A 22,017-nucleotide genomic window follows, 5' to 3' on the forward strand; every position below is an offset into this window, starting at 1 on the left:
TGTTTGAATGGCTAATTGATTAGACGGTGCCACAATAGTGAGCTGTGTCATGGTAACATCGTTGAGTATTTTTCATTTCCTTTTAAATATTTTTAGTGATGAGAGAGAAATTCGCAGCAACTAACGAAGAATGTATTATCTTCTTATTAAAAAGAAAAAAATAACGAATTAAAGTATGAAAACAAAGAAATCAATAAAAAAGATTGAAAAGACCTGACGAGTTCTGGCTTACTCAGTTCAGTACATTTCAAAATTCAAAATTTTAAGAAGTATCAGACCTTAGTAATTATTCTAATCCATTCTTATTCACTGGGCCGTAAATTTAGTTCTGAAGAAAATTCCATCATACAACACTTTAAAAAAACAGCTGTTAAAACTCTCTAAACATAGAGACACAACAACAACAACAACAGTTTAAACTCTATCGCAAGTATTTCTATCTTTTTGACATCAATGTAAGGTTGGGAGAAATTTAAAAAATAGAAAAAATACCAGGCTGAAATACTGCAAGAACATCCATTTTTACACACGTGAGTTTTGTTATTTAATTATAATCCTCACACTGATTTCGTTACATCCTTTATGATTTTCTTAAAAACTGTTTTCACAATCTTTTCGGAATAATTATACTTTTTAACCCCCATTCTTCTTTTAACCTTTAAGTGTAGTCTAATCTTCATTTCCTAAGATGAAAATAATTATTATGCCCTCGCTGTTTGGTGGACATGTGGTTTTTCAATAAAAAAAGCAAGAGCGCGAAAAAATGTGGTTAGGAAATCTATTCATTCTTATTTTTTGTTCATTATTTTATCGATCCGCTTTGATGACAAGATTTTAATGATGAATTTTAAAGTTGACAAAAGACACATTTAATCATTTGCTAACCCCACATCATGGTACTTGTTTCCATCTTCAGACCATCTTCAGACATTTAATCTTGAAAAGAGAACTGTTTTTTAATTAATGTTATAGTACGACAATTTATTTCATTACTGTAACTGCTCCTCTCATCCAAAATGGACTCTGATTTAATTCTCATCAGGTAAACTGGATATGTACATTTTATTTGTTTGTGCAGTTCAACTGTTAGTATTACTTACGGAGTAAAGGCTTAAATTTTTCCACGTGTCAACCTCTTAACCTATGTAAATGAGGAAGTTTCGGTAAATTGCAGTATAATTTAATAAAAACAGTAAATGAAATGTGACAAACCAACAAACTAGAGAAAAATTATTGAGCTCCCTTAATTTTTTCAAACTGACGTTTTGAAAAGGGGAGCTTTCAAAGGCTCTTTTCGCAGAGGTGGAATGCTACATTGCTAAGGTGTGGTCGAATTCATTACGCGTAGAGTTTGTTGCCTAGCAAAACATTTGAAGGCGTTTTGACCGTCACTTAGTTAACGTGCCAAGGCTCACGTCGCGTCGGCAAATATAATGTGGGTAGCTTGTAGCTTACGTACTCTGTCTATTTACACGAATTGTTTCAATTTAAAGCCCCAGACACAGAAAAAGTCACACAAAAGAGTTCAGTGACATTTTGTTCTGTAATCTCTTCAGCGTCTAAAAGTTGTGAGGATACTCTGAGGGATACTTCTTGTAGGTTGCTGACGCATAAAATGTATGTGCTATTGTGTACTTCATGAAAAATTTGAATCGGCTATATTGCTATAAATTTGTCATCAAACGTTTATCAAATCTCCACCAAATTCAATCAAAATCATGTTCGATTTCCATCCTAACAGCTTATCGATCAAAAAGTTTGTGTTTTCCGCTCTATAAGAAACTTCATAAGTGAGACTAATCCAAAAATCAAGACATGTGTCAGAAAGTAAGGAAGAAGCAGTCAGGAGGAGGTATAACGTAAACTAATGCAAATTATGGTATACTGTTCATCAATGGCAATGGCCATTCAATCTCGAGAAGAATCCTCATGAATGTGCCATTGAATAACAGTCATTTTGACGGTCATCTTAAAACTGTCAACGATAAATGTTTCACAAGTGTCCTGGTTTCCGATTTTCCTGAAATTCAAGCAAAAAATAGTCTTAAGCTTGTAAAATGGTGATGCATGGAGACATTGTCGTCGAAACGTCCTTCAGACGGCAGGTTTAATATGGTGTCATGGATTTTCTCGATAATAATCGAAAATACGTGTGCATGGAATCTAGAAGAAGTCAGTTATTAAAGTTTTTTTTTAACGAAAAGTGCGTACCATTATGTGTTTAATCTGTTGTTTCAGGCAATTAAAACCACTTGAAAAAAAGAACTCTGGATATTCTATGGCCGCTGGGCTGCTAATTAAAGATACCTTTCGAATGAAGTTGCCCAGAGTTCAACGTCAGTTCCAAATCCTAATGCCAAACTCAAACGCAGCTAACGATGGAAAAGTTCAAATGTCGGACTCCCTCGATAAATCAGAAGTCACAACCCAAAGGGTGAACGAGACAACCGGAGAAGCTGCAAAATTGCTCCCGTCCGTATCAAAACCCTCATCCCATCAGGATCAGACCGTCGCCAATGCTATTTCCACCAACGTCTGCATGGACGAGAAAGGTGCCTGTAACACCGAAAGTGACTCCAGCAAACAAGAGGCTTGCGAGAAAGAGAGGAAGGTAATAGACCTTGCAGAAATCGTGGATGACGATCGCAGATCGGGAAAAAAGATGCTGAACCTGAACTTGAATCTGCAGGACTGTAAAGACAAAATTCGAGACAAGTGCGAGCTGGCTGGTAAAAGGTGGAGCGAAGCAAGTTTTCCGGGGAAACTATCAGAGGCAAGACTTGAACTGAAAAAGAAAATGCCTGATTGGTGGAAGACAGTGACTTGTAGTTTTAATAGTCTGCAAGAAAACGTCGCGAAAAAATTGGGGAAAAGAGGCGATTGAGTGGAAGAGGAAACGTTAGTTTCCAAAACTGAAAAATGAGATCCGATAAAAAAAAAGATAATAAAAATTAACTCAAAACACATCCATGTTGATCATAAAACCAGGTGAGACTATCTTCCATGCATTTTTTTCCTTTTTTCCATAAAAATCAAGTCTAAGCTCATACAAATTTCAGAAGAACTTTATTTGTTTAAAATGAACTAAATGGTTATTTCATACATACTAGGCGAAGTCTTCTAACCCCATTTCACGAAGAAAGATATTTGTGCTTTGATAAAACTGTGTTTTTAATTATTGGTATGAATGAATCTTAAATCACAAAGACACAATTCTCAAAAAATATTTGAGTAGGTGTTTCTCTTCGTTTTTGAAGAGAGAAGTGATGAAATAAAATATCCCGTGGTTTTTCTACGTTAAGACGGCATTAAGTGGTCTTTAACTCCGACTGTATAACTTTGAGAACCAGTATGCTATAAAACTCCTCAATGATAACAAAACTTTAAAATACCACCTACTCTGAAATTGTGCACTCATTTACGATACGTAAGAATATCGTCAGATGTTCGCCGCTCCTCGAGTATTAAAACATGTACCTCTTACACCGAGATAGTGATAACTTTTATTAGATATTTTCATGGTTGAATGAATCTTAAAAAAATATATTCCGTAAAATATATATATGATGCTGCATCAATTAACTCTCTGTAATTTTTTAAATAACACACAACTTTGATGTTACGCCTGAATAACATGCCCTCCATTTTTTCATGAAATTTTATGAAATAACCTTTAATCCTTAGCCAATCACTTTTAAGATTAGAAAATTTACCTCTACTTGGAGTTGAAAAAGATGAAAAAGTATACCGAAACACGCATATTGTTGAATAAGTTTATTGGCTTGGATGCATTTCGGGCTTAGCCCATCTTCAGCAAGCAGTTAAAACAAAACACAGATACTTTTTCATCTTTATCATAACAGCACGCGAGATGCGTTTTTCCAGTTATCTACTCGGAGTCTTCACATTCATTAGCATCGTAAGTTTTTTAATCTAATTGGTGCAGAAATATAGACTGATCATTCTTTAAATATGAATTTAGCCATCTTGAGCATTGAAATGTCGGTTTGCCTTCAATTTTTACGTAAAATTTGTATGCATCGACCATTCTGAAACTAGAGGCTGCGCAATGCACAAAATGCACAAAATTAATGAGCTTTCATCCAAATAGTGCTACATTCATTTCAAACTGTTTGTAACTTTTGAAAAAAATGCTGACCATCGTTGTACTATGACCAGCTCTTTCGCTCTTCCGACAGTTCTTGAAATCGACAGAATTTAGTGCACTCTCATTACATCCTATTAAGTTCCACTGGAATTTTCATTCGGTAATAAACTGGTAGTTCGGATCACATAGATACAAAGGCAGATAAAAGTAATAATCTCATGGAGTGCACTGTTAGCTGCATTGCTCTCTCCGTGACTGAGGCACAAATTAAGAGCACTTTAAGCAGAAGTAATAACCTCCAATCTTCAGAGAGAATGAAATAACAACTGTATCCTGCTGCCTGTTTCCGTCGTCAACAACTGAGGTCCAATTATTATGGTTATGATCTAAGACACTTGTCTCAAGAGACATCGCGTTTCTAGCCATGCAACTCATCTAGTATAAAGCGCATCATTCTTCACTGCTTGACTTGTGAATAAAATTATTAACAGGTTTTTATTTCTCAGTATTGTTGCATTAAACGCTTTCTAACGCTTCGGCGAAAACAAATATGTCAGAATGCGCGCTCGAAACAACTTTCTGGAAACTTCCATGAAACGAAAATGCCAAATTCGTCGCTCGTATAGGTCAGTCAGTTTATGGGCCGTGGCCCAAATTTCAGGAGGGTAAATGCATTCAGCGATCAAAGCATTTTTTGGAAGATTGGCAATGTCGAGATGAAAATCAGGAAAACTTAACTTCATCGGCACAATATATGACGCTGGAATATTGTTTTGATATAGGAGGAACAAGCAAAACACCATCAATTAGTATCGCATGTGACGAGCGCCAAACGAATTTCATAAAACGCCTGGATGCAACTATTCGAACTCCATGGATGTCCGTGTTGCATACGCACGCAATTGAAGGCGTTTTGACGCCCTACGCACTCATCGCCTCACCCGCGGCGCGGCACCGACAGCGGGCTATTCAAGCATCAAAAATGACAGAGTGCCTTCGATTATTCGTTTGTAGTTCGTATTACAAAAGCTCTCAGACAGAAACAGCTTCCGCACGAGCGTTGGGTGTGAGTTAATTTCGTGTTTCAAGTTTGATAAGTTGCAATGTGCTGAATATTATTTGTAGAGCAACTACCAGTGTCTATAATATGTGCTTGCTGTATAAACGAAGAATTGAAGGCGCTCTTTCATTTTGGATCTTCGCACGTGGGTCGTGCTTTGGGATGGATTGGTTGATCTGTCAATTAGAGCATTGGAAATGGGTCGATTGTTGGGGCGTTTGCAAAGGAAACCTTAATAATCGATTCATTTGATCGTTCGTTTCATATGAGTGAAGATCGATAGCCGACGATTCACGTCCAGTGGCGATTCTTGAAAGTTGGCAACACTGTTTTTCCTCCGATTAAATGTATGTTAAACAATCGATTCTTTGTGAGGCAGCTCGCCTCACCTAAAATCGATATTCTATAATGGCCCGTTAAAGGCAGATGCTATGTGGCTTAGTTCCTTTCTGCTAAACGCTCCAATCAGGCCTAACACAACAAAACCAGGCTCGGACTGGCCATAAGGTCAATCTGCCATTGGCAGATACGCCCCCTTTGCGCGCCGAAAACGCGCCCCTCTTACAGATAGCAAAATAAGAAAAATAAATTACGACCGAGAATATGTGAGAAAAATTTCTTAAATGAACGGAAGAAGAGAGAGTTAGGAGTAAAGCAAGGTGCTTTAACGCATGATAGTGGTGAACAGAGGTCCTAGAACTACTTTGTGAAGCGTGAAAAATTTTCTGTGAAATTTTCACCCTCTTCTTGACATACAGGCGCTTTATCATCCCCCTCCTTCATTCGCTATGTGTAACCCCCTTAGGAGCGATAGTCGGTTCGATTTTTAGACATACGCATCCTTTATAGACCTCTTAAGAGACCTTCAACCATATTGCCTCCTTTCCAAATGACTATTGATTTGGACATACCATAGCATAGCTCGGGCAAACTTAACCTTAATTTATCTTGAAATTCAAAAATAAGAGACATCTAAAATCTAAACGCGATACAACTATTCGCGCAAGATGGATGTCCACAGTGCATATGAAACATGTAAGATGCGATGCCGTGAGTCGTGAACTCGCAATACTCTGCTCTAGTTTGAAGCAACATTACAAATAAGACAAACGCAGACAAACACAATATGGAAATAAAGCTAGGGAAAGGATGCGCGTTAACGACAGCGCAGAGATACAACTATTCGTACTTGATGGACGTCCGTGCTGCGTCTGAAAAATTGAAGGCGCGATGACGCGAACCGTGAGCTCTCAATGCCCTGCTATATGCTGTCAATGAAGCGTCGTTCTGATTCGGGAGAAAAGTTTAAAAAAGGCCTGAGGACATCTCTCCTACCTTCGGCTGTATTACTCACGTGGTGCTTGAAGCACCATTACGAATAAGACAAACGGAAACAAACACAATATGGAAAAAGAGAAAGGGAAAGGATGCGTGTTTACAACGGCGCAGAGATACAACTATTCGTACTTGATGGACGTCCGTGCTGCATCTGAAAAATTGAAGGCGCTATGACGCGAAGCGTGAGCTCTCAATGCTGTGCTTCACGTTCAATTTTGCAACTTTTACTCCGTGCGATCAATAAACTTTGAACCTGAAAATAGTGTAAATTTGTGCTGATTTGCCAAAATTTTCTGAACCCCTCTCCACGTAGAGAATGCTCTACCAGGAAATATCACATTAAGCCCCTTTAACCAGCCAAGGGTGTACGCCCTCAGATGCGAGCCAGTCCGACCCTGAACAAAACGCTTTCTCTCCTTATTCCAGCCTTAGTCTAATTTTTCGGTAATTAATCGGAAGTAACATATTTTTACTTCAAACGTCGTTAAAGAGTGGGAAGGTTGTATACTTTAGGATGAATTGATTTCCAAAATTGTGTACTTTAGTTTCAGAGATATCAAACTAACAGCAACAGCGCAACTGATTGCGGGCTAAATTTTGCAATTAGGTACTGCAATTTCTGGCACAGTTTAAAAACATCATATGTACCATTAGTTTTCCTATGGACTTATGTTTTTTACGTATGAGCCGGAAATTGTAGTTCTTAATCGCAAAATGTAGCCACGTTGGAATGTTGAAAGTAAACAATGACTCTCTTTCACAGAGGGCTAGGCTTATAAGCTCGGTTCCTCCGTTATAAAAACTTGCAGTCACACATTCCACAATTTTTTCTTAAAAAAAAAGAACATCCATTTTTAAATTGCTTACCTCAGAACCGGCATCGGTGTAGGGCGTTAAGTTTTTCAGATTTCTTAGATTCTCTCAAAAATACTTTAATCACGCAAATCAACTGGGGAAATTGATAAGCTAGTGTTAATTTGCGAGATTAACACCCTTCTCGCCTTCCTCCAGAAAATTTCAGTGAAAAAATTTAATATGGATTTCATGTTGGTTCCAAAGTTGCTTTTCGCCCCGAACGCAACTCCCCCCCCCCCCCCCCCCCTCCACCAATGCTGCAAAGCTCGCTGGCCGTGGAGCAAAGCACGACAAAGCGCGCCAGTCCATGTTATACTTCCCATTTTCGACGCTAGACAGCAGCCTTGTCGCTTTATTTTGATTATGACTCCGCCATTCTCTTTCTCCGCTGTCCCGTTTTCAGTTCCATGGCAGGTTTTCTCTCCACGGTTCGCGTGAGGCGTAACTTCTCTCTACTTTATTCATTGTGCTGATTACTATTGTTTACTAACTGTTATCGGGAACATCTTTAGTATTACCGTGGTCGTTGTATCCGTCTGTAAAACTTTTGCGGGGTTTTCCTACTAAAGTTCTCAGTTCATGACAATAATCGTGTAGTTCTACGCGTATGTATGTTACGTTTCGTTTACCTTTGTGCTCAATCTCCGAAATATTGTGTTTATGCTCCCCCATCAATTCTCTCAGATCTGTCTGATAATCGTGCTTTCTCTGCAGTCTGTGATTTAGATTGTTGACGAAATATTGATCGTCTATCGTTTTCAAAATACTTGTCGATTGTGCTCTAATTCTCCATTCTTTAAAATTGTTGTGTGAATCGGCTCTGTGTTTTTATTAGGTCATCTGCCAATTACCTGCAAGTAGATTACCCTCTAAGTGAAAGTTTACCTATGTGTACTTGATTGTGTACAACATTTTGACAGGACATCCTCTTCTCTTGGTCGTTAGATTGAAGTATTGCTGTCTCCATTGCTGTCATGTAAGTATGCTTTTTCAGTAACACATCATTTGGGTTTTTCTGTATTTTCTTTCGTCTATTCGTATCAGGTTATCTTCTACTACAACAAGGAACTCCAGTGTGAATGGCACGGCATAGCTCAACTTAGTCGTCATGCTTTGCCGGTTGTCATGGGGTGGTATTTTTTAGAAACATCACGTTTCCAATGTCAACTCTGTTATTTCAAATTGGTGTTGTACTTTGATCATACAGCTTGAATTATCACTGAGAAGGTACGTAGACTAATATCGATTGTTAAAGCGTGACTCCATGTAAGTAAGTATCTACATTCCCTTGTTTTCAAATCTCCGCTCCTAGAGCAAGTCAACTTTATAGCTTGAAACTTTTACAGAGAAAAACAGTGAAGAAAAAAATCAAGGAAGTTTTTAGTAAGACATTCTGTTGATTAGTTTTCCAAGGAAAAAATAAAGCACCTAAGTATAACGGGATGACGGATGTCTACAACGTCGCAAACTGAGATACTTACGTTATCTTGCACTTTAGCCATTGTTACATGACCTGTTGGCACACAATTAAGTAATGTATCAAGGATGCAGAAAGTACTAGATTGGCCGATTGACCATCTATCGGTGCAGGGTTGGGCCAACGCATAATACCGCAAATTCTTGCAAGTGCGATTGGAACCGATGCACTTTCAATATTTTGCTATGCAACACGGGGAGTCGTAAAGCACGAATAGTCGCATCAACAAATCCATGGTAATTTTGCTCGGCGCAGGGAGTGCCATACAAGTCATCGGACGTTTCCTATTTTCTTTGATGAAATGTGAATTCCCCGGGAATCCTGAGAATAGTTTTCTTAATTTTGTTTGTCAGGGGAGTGCATCCCCTGGTTTTGTTTGTGCATCCGCAATTTCATCAATCATCTGAAAATTTCAAGGAAACCGATTGGGTGTAGTTTGGTACTCAGGCTGCATCGAAAGTCCATGAAAGGTACTCCCTAGTAGTTCGGTACTTGGACTGCATCGAAAGTCTATGAAAGGTACCCTGTAGGAGTTCGTCTCTTAGTGAGGTTCGTATGCATGTTTTTTTTCTCTATGGTGTGTGTACAGTTCGTGACTGTAATGCAGTCCAAGTACCGAACTCCTAGGGAGTACCTTTCATGGACTTTGAATGCAGCCCGAGTACCGAACTTTCTCTGATTCACAACTTTTCTCAACGAGAAGTATTTTATCAAAGAAAAATCGACGTCCACATATTTATGCTGTGCTCCTCTTTTATAGAAATTTTCTGTTAATATTTTTGAGTGAGTGAAAAAAAATTACAGACCAATTCATGGAAAACTGTTGGTTGGTTATTTTAAAAATGAAAAAAGTATGGGCAGAGATTCCCAACATCGTCGCAGTGAGGGATGCGCGATTTGAGACGTCCGTGTGTAATCAGTACAAGCCTCAATGTATGGTGTTCAATACATCAAACAGGCGAGATTGTATCGATATTGTTTGGTTCAACATGTAAAAACAAGCCTCAAAAGTCAATTGAGTAATCTAAGGGAACAGGTTTCTTGTGATAGATTTTTTTTTCTTATGAGTGTACCTAGAATGGCAATGAAAAGTGAAATTGTTAGGAATTTTCTCATTATCAGCTTTTCCTACTTAAATCTCAAAATTTCTGCTAGAAATTAAAAATGTTTTACTGTTTTAAACCAAACGATACCTCGAACCACTATCGAATACGATCCATGCAAAATCAGCACGCGCGTCCGAACTTTCTCCCCCGGAAATCGCGAAATTTTTAAGGCTGGGCTGATAAATTTCGGGTATGATGTCATAAATAAATCCAACCAAATTGACCTGCTCAATATTTAGATCGCACTGTTTCAATCAAATACTGGACAGTGGACAATCACATGTTCTCCCGCTTACTCTGGGTTCCGACCACACAGCAATCAAAAAATAACTCTCGAAATTCTCACCTTTCTTTTGGCTCGCGAGCGTTCGATCGGATTAGCCAAAAAGAGATTCGGGGCCTCCTGGTTTCACACGCATCATTAATACGCTGGGCTTTCGTGATTCAACGAGTTTGGGGCGCCCATGCCAACCTGAAGGTCAATCCTTTCTCTTCTTTCACCGCAGCAAGTCTCCTGTGATTTTTTTCCTTTCTTCTCTCTTCTCTTTCTTTTCTTGCCTCAATCGTCGTAAGTAATGATACTTTCTCGGTTCTTGACGGGTCATCCGTCGTCAGCTCGAGCCGAAATTTTTGCCGCGACACGACGTCCAAGGTTGCCAGATTGTGCGAAGAAATATGTATTTTTTACATCGGGTTAAAAGGGGGAACGTGTTGAATTTTCAGCACAGTTTGGCAACAATGATGATGTCTCGAGTTGGCGGATTCTGAAGAAAGTCCTTAATTCTACGCGTTTGCAGTATGCATTTTTGAAGCAAAATTGGATAATTCAACTAGGATCACTCTAACCATATCACATATTTTACGGTGCTGAATATTTAATGTTTATGTATTAATTTATTTTTTTCGGAGAATTAATTAACATGACGCCTTGAAACGTTGTACAAATTTCTCCTAGATTATCTTGAGTATACTAACTAAATATTAAGCGAAGATGCACCTCCTAGCTTAGATTACTTTTAAATTCATTCAAACGAGAGGAAAATAGGCAACGTTTGGTGTAGCTACGGTGATTTCTATTCAAATTCATCAAATTCTGAGTCTGCCGAAACAGATGCATGTGCCTAAATCTTCCCATGCCCAAGGACAGCGAGTGACTGGGGTCCAGGGGGCGCAGCCCCTCGGCTAGCCGTGACGGGTGCGTAAAGCGCGCCCAGAACGGCTAGTACTTTACTCAAATCCCTACACTGGAAAAACAAACACATTGGATCTTGAGTCCAGACTCTTGAAAACATCGACAAGAAAAAATACTCTTGATTCAATCGGATTTTTGCTTGTATCAAAACGAAATCCACTGAAATTAAGAGGCTTGGTTCTTGATTTAAGCTAGATTCTGATTGATTCAAGATCGAGTACTTTTTCTTGTCGATGTTTTTAAGAGTCTGGACTCTAGATCCAATGTAGTTTTTTTTCCAGTGTAATTATTATTCCCATATTCCTCTCTCTTTTCTTTCTCTTTAAATTATGTGCACGTGAACCTTTTTCCTAAAATTTTTGAACCGATCATACGCCAATTTCAATTTAATTCATAACTTCCAGTTCCCATCGAACCCCCATCCTTATATCTACTCAATGCTCTAACTCCCATGCAGTTTTAATGCTTGTAGATGAAAATGAATAGAAACTTAACTTCGAGTGTCAATAAGAAAAATTGAATGTCGATCTGAAATCTCTGTTCTTTATTTCTCGTCGAAGCACGAAGATGCTGTGTCTCACGAAAAATGGAGAGTTGGAACGCAAGAGCACAAGACGATATGATGGCAGGAAAGCACGTGATCAATTATTTTTAATCAGGGAGACAAACAAGACAACGGAGAAACAGTTCTCTTAGTCATCCGTTGTGAAGCTGTTTCCCAACTCTTTACAACAGAGAACTTGCTTCTTCGATTTTTTTTTTATTTTTATTTTGTTATTCAAGGGTTTAAAGCGCGCGTGCTTTGCTCGGCCAGAGACAGTCCAAAATCTTTATGAGGAAAATTGAAAGACCTTTTTTCAATTATTTCCAGTAACGTGCGATTACAGTTTCGCAGGGAAAATACTGAAAACAGTGATGCCTGACTGCCTTACTTACGACAAATATGATGCTATATCAACATTCATATTGTATTTTTGTATAAGAAGCCAACTTTGAGAAGTTTTGGAGACATTTTTATTTGAGTATCGAGAAGCTTTGCCCCTAAGAAGGAAATTAAATGCATTCTTTCCTCCCTGCTACCGAAATACTGTGTTCTCTTTTCAATTCTTATTTCTTTTTAGGAAAACAAGCCAACGTAATTTATTGAAAACTTCCTTGATTTTTCCTCTCGGTTAGTAGAATATTCTGTAAAAATTTCAAGCTACCAATTACGTTAACTTGTTTCCCTTCGAAACTTGAGTGATAATAGCGGAAATTTTAAAACATCGCAGTGAAGATACGTGGTTTCTCACGTTTGTCATCGATTTGCAAACGCGTCATCACGTTAGAATAATTGAGCTCTTAACTTGAGGAAACGTGCGTTTTGAGGAAAGAGAGTGAAATTGCCGTCTTGAAAGGACGCCTTTCTTTTTTAGCATTTCACTTTTTAAATCCTCTACTTGTCGCATACCTTGTCGAGACGTAATAATTCAACCATATTTAGACTTATCCCGGCAAGACGTAAAACACAGCGTCGAAAACGGATTACCCCTTGCAGCAGCAGCGATGCAAGTCTGCAGTGCTAAGGAAAAACCTCGTAAGTATGAGCATTCACATGTTGCCGAATTGTCCCCGGCAAAATGCTTATTTTTGAGGGAAGTTTTTTTTCCCTTGAAATTTACAGATGTCCTAGATTAAATTGCGAACAAATTATCCCAAAAAGGAGAAGAAAAATACCCTCAATTTGAATGGAGAGACTAGAGAGCCATCTTCAGACTTCAATATCAAATCAAGATGGCAAAGAATGTACGTAAATGAGCATTTTTCCGCAAAAATTAATAAATTTATGCAAAAATTAAGTCAAATACGTGCTGTTCAAATACTGGAACTAAGTCTCTTGGATCGTGAATTTTAGAGGCCAGACTCTTGAAAAGTTTTACAAGAAACTATATTCTACCTTCCATCAGATTTTTTCTGGAATCAATGAAGCGGATTCTCTTTTGATTCAAGCAAAAATCCCATTTAATTAATAGTATTTTTTCTTGTCAATTTTTTAAGAGTCTGGACTCTGGATCCAAGAGACTTATTGTCCAGTGAACGACGGATCGTAACAATTGTAACAATAAATCATTCCGGATAATTTGATTTTACAGGCTGGCTGCCCTGTTGGGCCCTAAAGGCCTTATGACTTTACGTCAAAATTATACCGATCTGGCCGTGTTTTTCTCATGTAGGTGCTACACCCAATCTTTTTCAGTAAAGTCGGTTTTTAACTACGGACAGGGTTGCCACAGTCAGGGAATACCGGGAAATGTTAGGAAATTTTAAAAAGTCAGGGAAAACCGGGAAATGGCATAGGGAAAATTACGAAAATATCTGGGAAAACTTGTTAAATCACCTTCATTTGCTTTCAAGAATGGGTTTAAGGTTTCGAACGACAAATGCTCAAAAACTATTTTCAATCACGTCTTCTTAACCATCCGTCCTATCTTCATTAGTTGGGGAACTTCACCAAAATTTTCCGGGAATTTCATCAAAATTTGTCAGGGAAATCAGGGAAATGCCAGGAAATTTCATTTTCCAATTTCTGTGGCAACCCTGTAAGGAAATATGGCAACGGTTGAAAGCCCATACGGCGTTTTTCCTCAGCACGGCAAGCATTCTGGAGTGAACTTTCCGGGTGCCCGAAGCTCGGTGCCGGATCGTGGAAACGGTTTTTCTGGGTCTGGGGCAGCAGCGGCAGCGGGTCATTTCGTCTGATGACTCTCTCTCCATTGTTGTGGCACTCTCGTCGCTGCGTGAGCGAAATATTTATGGCGCCCCCGGACGACACGACATTGCGGAAGAGGAGCCGAAGACATTTCCGCTACTCGTTGATTAAACGGGGTATCCCGGCCATTCCTCTCCCCTTCACCCCCTCGCCCTCCCCCCCCCCCCGGTCGCCCTTTTCCATGCCGGCACGTTCAGCGCGACAGTTTCCGGGCTTCAAATCCTCATCATGATGGAACGGAGGACTAATTATGAGAGCTTTTTCTAATTTTTCTTTTTCGATGTTGTTCACTTGGATGCACCTGAATCAACTCGAGACGATCCGAAATCTTCCTATTTTTGGAAATAGCCTAACTACATTTTGCAATAGCACACTGGGAAAAAAACACATTGGAACTAGGAGTCCAGACTTTTAAAAACATCCACAAGAAAAAATACTCATGATTCAATCAGATTTAAGCTTAAATCAAGAACCAAGCCTCTTAATTTGAGCGGATTTCCTGTTGATTTAAGCTTAAATCTGTTTGAATCAAGAGTCGTTTTTCTTGTAAATGTTTTTATGAGTCTGGACTCTAGATTCAATGTGTTTTTTTTCCAGTGCAGAGTGTCTACAGTCAGAAACAATTAGAAAACATATTTGCGATGTTGCAGACTTCCTGCCATACTTTCAATTTTAAATGAAACACTACGCAACGTCCATTGGATCGCATTTAGCAAAAAGGAACCAGCGCCATTACAGTGTTGTTAGAATGTTGCCTCTTCATAATTATCTAAAACATATCCCAAAATGGCAAATTGTTTTTTCATCCCATCACAAAAAGTTGTTAATTTTAAAGGGAAATAATTGTGCCAATTTGAATATTGTACGTATATTTAGTATTTTTAAAAGAAAAAAAGAATTTGCACGATTTTGAAAACACTGTAATCACGCTGGATCCTTTCTGATAAATGCGATCCAATTCTTAAAAACTCTCATCATTTTTTGTCTCAGTGCGGAAAAAACTTCAAAGAGTGACATCTATTTGATCTCCTTCAAAAGAATAAAATGGGCGCGGAGATTTTTAAGCACCGCAAACGAGATACGTGGTCTGGTAGTTTCACCGCCGAAATTTTTCTTCCAGTGCACCATTGTGCGGTGATGCTTTTTGGAGCCACATTCAGCTCCTTTTGAACCACAGCGCACGTGATTATTCTCAAATCCATCATTTCGAGTCTGAGCTTAGAGATGAACGAACTAGTCATAGCAACATAACCGTACATACCTACAGACCTCGCCTTTGATCCTACACTGGAAAAAAAAGCACGTTGGATCTAGAGTCCAGACTCTTAAAAACATTGACAAGAAAAAATACTCTTGATTCAATCAGATTTTTGCTTAAATCAAAAGGAAATCCGCTCAAATTAAGATGCTTGGTTCTTGATTTAAGCAAAAATCCGTTTTTAAGAGTCTGGACTCTAGATCCAGCGTAAGCAGCAATTTTTTTCCAGTGTAAAGCATTCAGAGCTGAAGTTGACTGGATTATTTTTCTGAACTAGAATCTATCCGCAGAATACTGAGATATCTATACGTTGTGCACATCCGTTTTGAAGTTGAGGCTCACGTCACCCCTCGCTCCAATTGATGTGACGTATAGCGTTGTTAAGCCCCCCCCCCCCCCGTCTCCAGGCTCTATTTTTAACCCCCCGCGTCGCGAAGTACGGAAGTTTGAGTGGCCGTGACCGTGAGTGCATTCACTTTGAACACAATTAGATAAAAACGTCGCCCGTCGTAGCCGTCCCGCATGGCTTGAAGTGTTTCAGTAGCCGAGACGGATTATATATTTATTTCAGAGGAATATTCTTGGAGTCCCTCTCAAAAAGATTTCCTCTTGAATCGAGGGGACACATGTTTTTCTGTTCAGGTAATTTGTCACGGTTTCCGGTGTGGTCGAACTGGCGTGCAATATATCGCACCGATTAGGTAAAAAATCCCGGCAGTTTTTAAATGTTTATCCTTAAAAACCCCGTGCGCATGAGCCTGAAGCCATCCGAAACCAAAAATTCGGCAAAATTTAGAAGAATGAAAGCAGGACCGGTTTTGGAAAGAAACCTCACATTCGATACAGAAATTGATAGTCGTTTCGAAAGCGAGGTTTTTGTCCAAAACAGGCCCTGCTTCCATTCCTTTGAATTTTGCCAATTTTTTGGTTTAGAATGATTCTTCAGGCTAAATGCGCAGGGGCTGTCGTCCTTTTTTTGGACCCAAATTTAAAATCTGCCGAATTTTTCACTTGATCGATGCGATATACAGCACGCCAGTTCGACCACGCCAGATACAGTGACTAACAACCTTCAGAAGAAAATATGCTCATATGAAGAAGGATGTTGCCCAGTACAATAAGAAGAAAGTTGCTTGAATTTGCTGGAAGATTCAAGCTATTTTATCTTTGTTTCAAGAACAGATCTTCTTAACAGCAGGTTCGGTGATATCGCTGCACTGGAAAAAAAACTACATTGGATCTAGAGTCCAGACTCTTGAAAACATTGACAAGAAAAAATACTCTTGATTCAATCAGATTTTTGCTTAAATCCAAAGGAAATCCGCGCAAATTAAGAGGCTTGGTTCTTGATTTAAGCAAAAATCCGATTGAATCAAGAGTATTTTTTTTTGTCGATGTTTTTAAGAGTCTGGACTCTGGATCCAATGTGTTTTTTTTCCAGTGTACTTAATTCAAGGCACATTTTCTCCAATATGACACTCGACGCTGTTTTTAAGTTTGAATAAACTAGGTGTTGCCTGTTGCCCTCATCTCAAACTTGGTTTTCTGGTCACGAGTTAACCCAAAAATTTGAGCGATAATAGCTTTATTATTTCTATCCTTTGTGGACGCTGCTCCTGTATGACTAGAAGTTCTACGTCGTAGACTGCCGTGCCAAGGAAGAATGTCGTATGGCCATTCTAATGTCGCCAAATTTCCTCCCAGAAAATATTTATTTTTTAAGGAAGTCATGAATAGAGTACCTCGAGTATACCATAACCTGTATACGGGAGAATATTGCCATCTCAATCCTTTTACTACGGAAAAGTGTGCCGCTCTCTGATTGGTCGGCTGTCATGGAGCCTCAAAGTTAGACCAATGTAAACAAACCCCAGCTCCTCCGCTCCTAGTTCGGCCAAATGTAAACAAACAAGATGGCGACAAAGTTCTGCAAAGTTCTAGACGTGGTTTTGGGTAGGATTGAAAATTGTTTATATCCAACTTCTGCATGCATTGAGTTCGGATCGAACTTTGATGGATATTTTTGCCGAAAATTAAGCTGTGAGTGTGATTATCATTCATCTCTTAGCAGATAATCCGTGTTCCTCTGGGTCGGGTTTGTTTACCCCGGGTCCAACTTTGGAGCTCCATGATAAATGAACCAATCAGAGAGGGAGACAGAGTTGGCAATACTCTCCCGTATACAGGTACTCTAGTCATGAACACTTTTCCTTGAAATTTTCAGACTTTTTAGATCAAATTACGAGTAGAATCCTCCGTACAATCGGAAGAACTCCGGAATTTTCCCGAAAACTCGTGAGTTTTCGGAGGAAATTTGGCAACGTCTGAGGGCTGATACGGCGTTCCTCGAAAGCACGGCAGTATGTGACACGGATCCTACGAAGCTCGCTCGTTTTTTCGCTCCTCAGCTCGTCATTGATCCGAGAGCAGAAGACGTTCGTGGCGTTCCATTCATTGTTCGGTCGTCACGATTTCGACAGCCAGCGCCAGGCACCCGGAGGACCCGAGACTCGGATCGTTTCGGCTGGCTCCTATACTCATTCCATCGCGTTTACCTCTCGCTTTTCGCGGCACAGCCCTCCCCCCCCCCCCCCCCCCCCCGTCCGGACACGGGGGTCATCGCTCCATCAATCAACGCTCATTGCGTCAGTGTTACCGGGAGCAGGAACGCCCGACCGAGCTCTTGTACAACAGATCAATAGTTCGCTCAGGGTATTTAAAGTCTGGAATATCCGGAAAGTCTGGAAATAGTACTGATTTTTTAAGGGCGGTCCGGAAGTACTGAAAAAGTGCGGAAATTCCGTTAGAAGGGCTGGAATTTTGTTCATTTTTTAGTCGTTTCTGTCGCAATTTGAGCGAGAAATTCAAGTTTTTGACATTTTTTGAATTTTGTCTAATGGAGGTACTGAAAAAGTACTGAATTTTTCTGTTGAGGAGGCACTGAATTTCTTGGGAATGTACTGAAAAATTGCTGATTTTTTGCAAACCTGTTTTAGTAGACACCCTGGTTGAATCTACCGAAAGGACTTAGTTGATCTACCAAAATGTTGATTTTTTAAGAGCGGTCCGGAAGTACTGAAAAAGTGCGGAAATTCCACTATGAGGTCCGGAATTTTTTTAATTTTTTTGTCATTTTTGTCGCAATTTGAGCGAGAAATTCAAATTTTTGACATTTTTCGAATTTCGTCTAATGGAGGTACTGAAAAAGTACTGAATTTTGCTGTTAAGGAGGTACTGAAATTCTTGGGAATGTACTGATAAAGAACTGTATAAGTACTGATTTTTGGCCAGCCTGTTTTAGTAGACACCCTGTTGAGACCGGTATTTTGTCCTATCCAGGAAAAACTGTTTTCCATTCTGCCGTGCTAAGGAAAAACGTCTTTGGTATGAACATTTTTATTCAGACTCCCTAAATCTTCGGTTGTTTTCATCGAGGAAAGAGATTACACTCTGTTTATAATATTGCAGTCTATCTCTTCGGCGCCCGTGTTGCCGTGCCAAGAAAGAACGCCGTGTGAACCTTCAGGTGTTGCCAAACTTCCTGTGATAAATCACTAATTTTCAGTAAAGTTTGCAACTATTTTTCTTCAAATTTCTCAGAAAACTTTGTTTAGAATATGGCCTAAATTTTCTGAAAGTTTCAAGGAAAAATATTCAAAACTTTTCTCAAATACAAGCATTTTTCAAAGGAACTCTCAAATGTTCATACGGCGTTCTTCCTTAGCACGGCAGTATGGCGTAGGATCTTGTACGCCATAATCCCACGTACGATTGAATCATGACTAGCGATTTCAATGCTGATCAAAATCCATTTAGATATTTTCATTACAACCGCATGGAACGTAATGACTTTCGAACAGTATAACGATGATGATGCCCGTGCAGGAAAGAAGAAAACAAACAGTATGCGTAGGTTTTATTTTCCTGACTAAACTTCAAGCTGATGGTTGGCGAACCAGTTAAAATAGCAACTTGTCAGAGGTTTACTCCAGAATTGATTTATTCAACTTGTTCGCGACTGGTCCCCTTAAAATTACGATCGTCTGTTGGGATATTGCATATAACAACAGGGTGTCTAGCATCGGACTTTCCCGATTTTCCCGGTTCTATCAGGATTTGAGGCGAATCAGGATTTAATCCCGATTTCATCAGGATGTGAGGGGAAATCGGTCGTAAAATCAGGATTCGAGAAAAGTCGGCCGTTCGATCGGATTTTTTTTTTCTTTCACATACTCTTATGCAGAAATTTTAATTTTTCTCTGCAAAAAAAAATCAGGATTTTGTAAACTTACGAAATCGAGATTTAGCAGTAATACATCAGGACAAATCAGGCTTTTTCAAAATGAAAAAAAAAAATGGACACCCTGACCATTGAAAATCCGAATGATTTTTCTCATGGTGATTCCGAATGTATTGCTGGAAACAGCAAAAATTGGTCCCTAATTGTGCAAAAGAATGTCTCCTCTCTCGGCGAGGAGCTTGTTAAATTAGAAGGAGCAGAAACTGCTTTTACGTAGTCTGGTTCCCCACAATCATCAATAAAACTCGCACGCAGCCCGGCAGCCGTCAATTAAACCAGATCGGCGACTCCTTCTTTCCACCCTCTCGTGTATCTAATTACGACTTTCAAACGTTTTAATTTCTGTGCTTTCAATGATTAAGGCACTAACATACGTTCTCTAGTCTTGTGTCCAGTAGCCATTCTTGAACATTGTAGGTGCATGATTCACGCACAAAACCTCTCAAGGACACATTGATATCTTATTTCTCGTTCCCTCTTCCAAATTGTGACTAAACAGTTTTTCTTTAGTTTTCCCGCAATTATTTGGCTCCTACGTAACAATAGCGTGAATGAACTTGTGAGTTTTCTTCCGCTCTGATAATATAATGAATTCAAACGACAATTATTATTATGCATAGCTATCCTAACAACGAAAGATATCCATACTTCGAGTCAGTGAACAAATCGAATATTTTAACGTAGGCGTTTAATTTTTGCCGCTGTATTTCCTAGTTACAAGCTAACTTGACCCTAAACCACGATTTTTAGTGTGTGTTTTTTTTTCCGTTTTGAAACGGTTTCCGGCCATAATCCGTGCTTCTATCCTATATTATTGATTTTGTTGCTGACTTCATTGGTTTCAGCCGCGGCACAATGTTATTCCTGTCTGAACTTTTTTCGTGAAGTCATTCGTAATACTTATTACTCATCCAGGCTGTTTGCCAACCCCACCTGAAAGTACACTGTTTAGGACCGTAGAATCATGCACATTGGTTTAGTTGGACTACATTTCGTACGAAGAACTATAATTTCTGGCTCATTTTTCAAACAACGCATGGCGTGCCTTTAGTTTCCGTACGTTTATAGGTGTTTTTACATATGAGCCAAAAATTGTAGTTCCTCATTGCAAAACGCAGTCCAGTTGAAGTCGCATTTGACATATTTTCTTCTTAAAAGCACTTGAAATTCAGTTACAGCGGCAATGTTTTAGTTAAGAGAGCCACTGCTTAGTTACATCAGTTGATCAGTTGATAACTGCAACAAAATGTCTAAGCATGAATAAGTGTCTCGAGAAACTCGGAGGTAAATGCAACTAGAACTGAAGTAGACTCCAGAATTTTACATTTTTCAGTCGCAAAATCAAATGTGATGAAATTTTTATATTTTTTTTTAAACAGACATTTCGTTCATAGAAAAACTTTAAACCCAGTCCTTACGTCCATGAAGTAGGTAATGGTTCAGCGTTAATTGAGCCACCAACTTCCCCAGTGCTCTCCTTTCGGAAATTTGTATGACTTTTAACCTTGCTCCTATCAGCTGCAGGTGAAATGAAAGGATTTGAAATGAAATGAAAGAGGTATCCGATGAAAAGAACGACCAAAAAAAAAAAAGTAGCTTGGATCTAGAGTCCAGACTCATAAAAACATTGACAAGAAAAAATACTCTTGATTCAAATGGAAATCCGCTTAAATCAAGAGGCTTGGCTCTTCGATTCAAGGAAAAATCCGATTGCAAGAGTATTTTTTCTTGTCAATGTTTTTAAGAGTCTGTACTCTAGATTCCAGCTACTTTTTTTTACCAGTGGATGCGATTGTTGCTGAAGAAGTGCGAGCCCTGTTTGGCAGCGACGCCAGTAAATCCACTTCCTACAGCTCTTGCTCCTTCGCGAAACTCCTCTGTACTGCGTCTTCTTACTCTCGGCTCGCCTTTGTTGGGATAACTGCTCCGACGCCATTAATCATTTTCGCTCTATGAGCTGTCGGCTGTGCAGAAATATTTTTCGGAATTCCTCTTTGTAGGACAGCTGGGGTCTGCACAGACTACGTACGCCAGACTGAATGGCTCATTGATCCGACAACTGAAAATTAAGAGCCCGCGGAATGATACCTCGGTCTAAATCAAAGGCTGTAGGATTAAGTGGTTTATTCCCAGTACAGTATTGCGTTACTCTCATTGATGTATAAAACTTCGGTATTTCCATTGAGAGCTGGCCGTGATCAAGTCCTCAAAAAACTATCGATGAAAAAAATTGTGGCCTTTAGACTGGATTTCGATTTTCCAAAAATAACCCACCAAAAATGCTTAAAATTTGAACCGTATCGATCGTACCCAGAATGCATTGCGATAAAGCTAAAGATGCACCTCAAACGCTGCTGTGGAGTCCAGACGAGAGTATAATACTGCTGTGATAGCAAAGAGATCCGTAAGTCTCAAATTTTCGAATTCGAGTTTCCTTCATAATCTGTCTTCTCTTTTAGATGAAATCACTGAAATAGCGAAAACAGCAAAAGTCGTCTTATTTTTTTAAAACAAGACGCATGAGAAAGCTGCAAAAAATGACGTAGTTTCAAACGAAACAGCCGTAAGAAACAT

At 39.2% G+C, this 22,017-nt stretch overlaps 2 protein-coding genes across 4 annotated transcripts in view; both read left to right on the top strand.

Annotated features, from left to right (window-relative positions):
* The first annotated feature begins 176 nt into the window (after nucleotides 1-176).
* On the top strand, nucleotides 177-2,962 carry LOC109036312 (uncharacterized). Of its 2 annotated transcripts, none has more exons than XM_019050469.2 (2): nucleotides 177-530; nucleotides 2,239-2,962. In XM_019050469.2, exon 2 carries the CDS (start codon nucleotides 2,279-2,281, stop codon nucleotides 2,882-2,884), a length of 606 nt encoding a protein of 201 aa, XP_018906014.2. In that variant the 5' UTR covers nucleotides 177-530; nucleotides 2,239-2,278; the 3' UTR covers nucleotides 2,885-2,962. The 2 variants fall into 2 exon arrangements, with proteins under 2 accessions (XP_018906014.2, XP_072154691.1); XM_072298590.1 differs by lacking the exon at nucleotides 177-530 and adding an exon at nucleotides 735-1,042.
* Nucleotides 2,963-7,741: 4,779 nt separating this feature from the next.
* LOC109036317 (guanine nucleotide exchange factor for Rab-3A) overlaps nucleotides 7,742-22,017 on the top strand; it is a 56,425-nt gene continuing 42,149 nt past the window's right edge. The window contains exons 1-2 of one of the 2 annotated variants that reach the window (XM_072298592.1): nucleotides 7,742-7,966; nucleotides 8,197-8,337. The gene's annotated coding sequence lies outside the window, so the exon portion shown is untranslated. Of the gene's footprint in view, nucleotides 8,338-22,017 lie in introns of both variants that reach the window. The other variant, XM_072298591.1, reaches the window with a different exon arrangement.

The sequence above is a fragment of the Bemisia tabaci genome, chromosome 3 (genome assembly GCF_918797505.1).
Source record: "Bemisia tabaci chromosome 3, PGI_BMITA_v3".
Lineage (NCBI taxonomy): Eukaryota > Metazoa > Arthropoda > Insecta > Hemiptera > Aleyrodidae > Bemisia > Bemisia tabaci.

Coding starts and splice junctions, on each gene's coding strand:
- LOC109036312 (XM_072298590.1), top strand. CDS start 1,017: ATGGACTCTGATTTAATTCTCATCAG. Junction 1,043..2,238: donor TCTGATTTAATTCTCATCAG/GTAAACTGGATA, acceptor CTGTTGTTTCAG/GCAATTAAAACCACTTGAAA.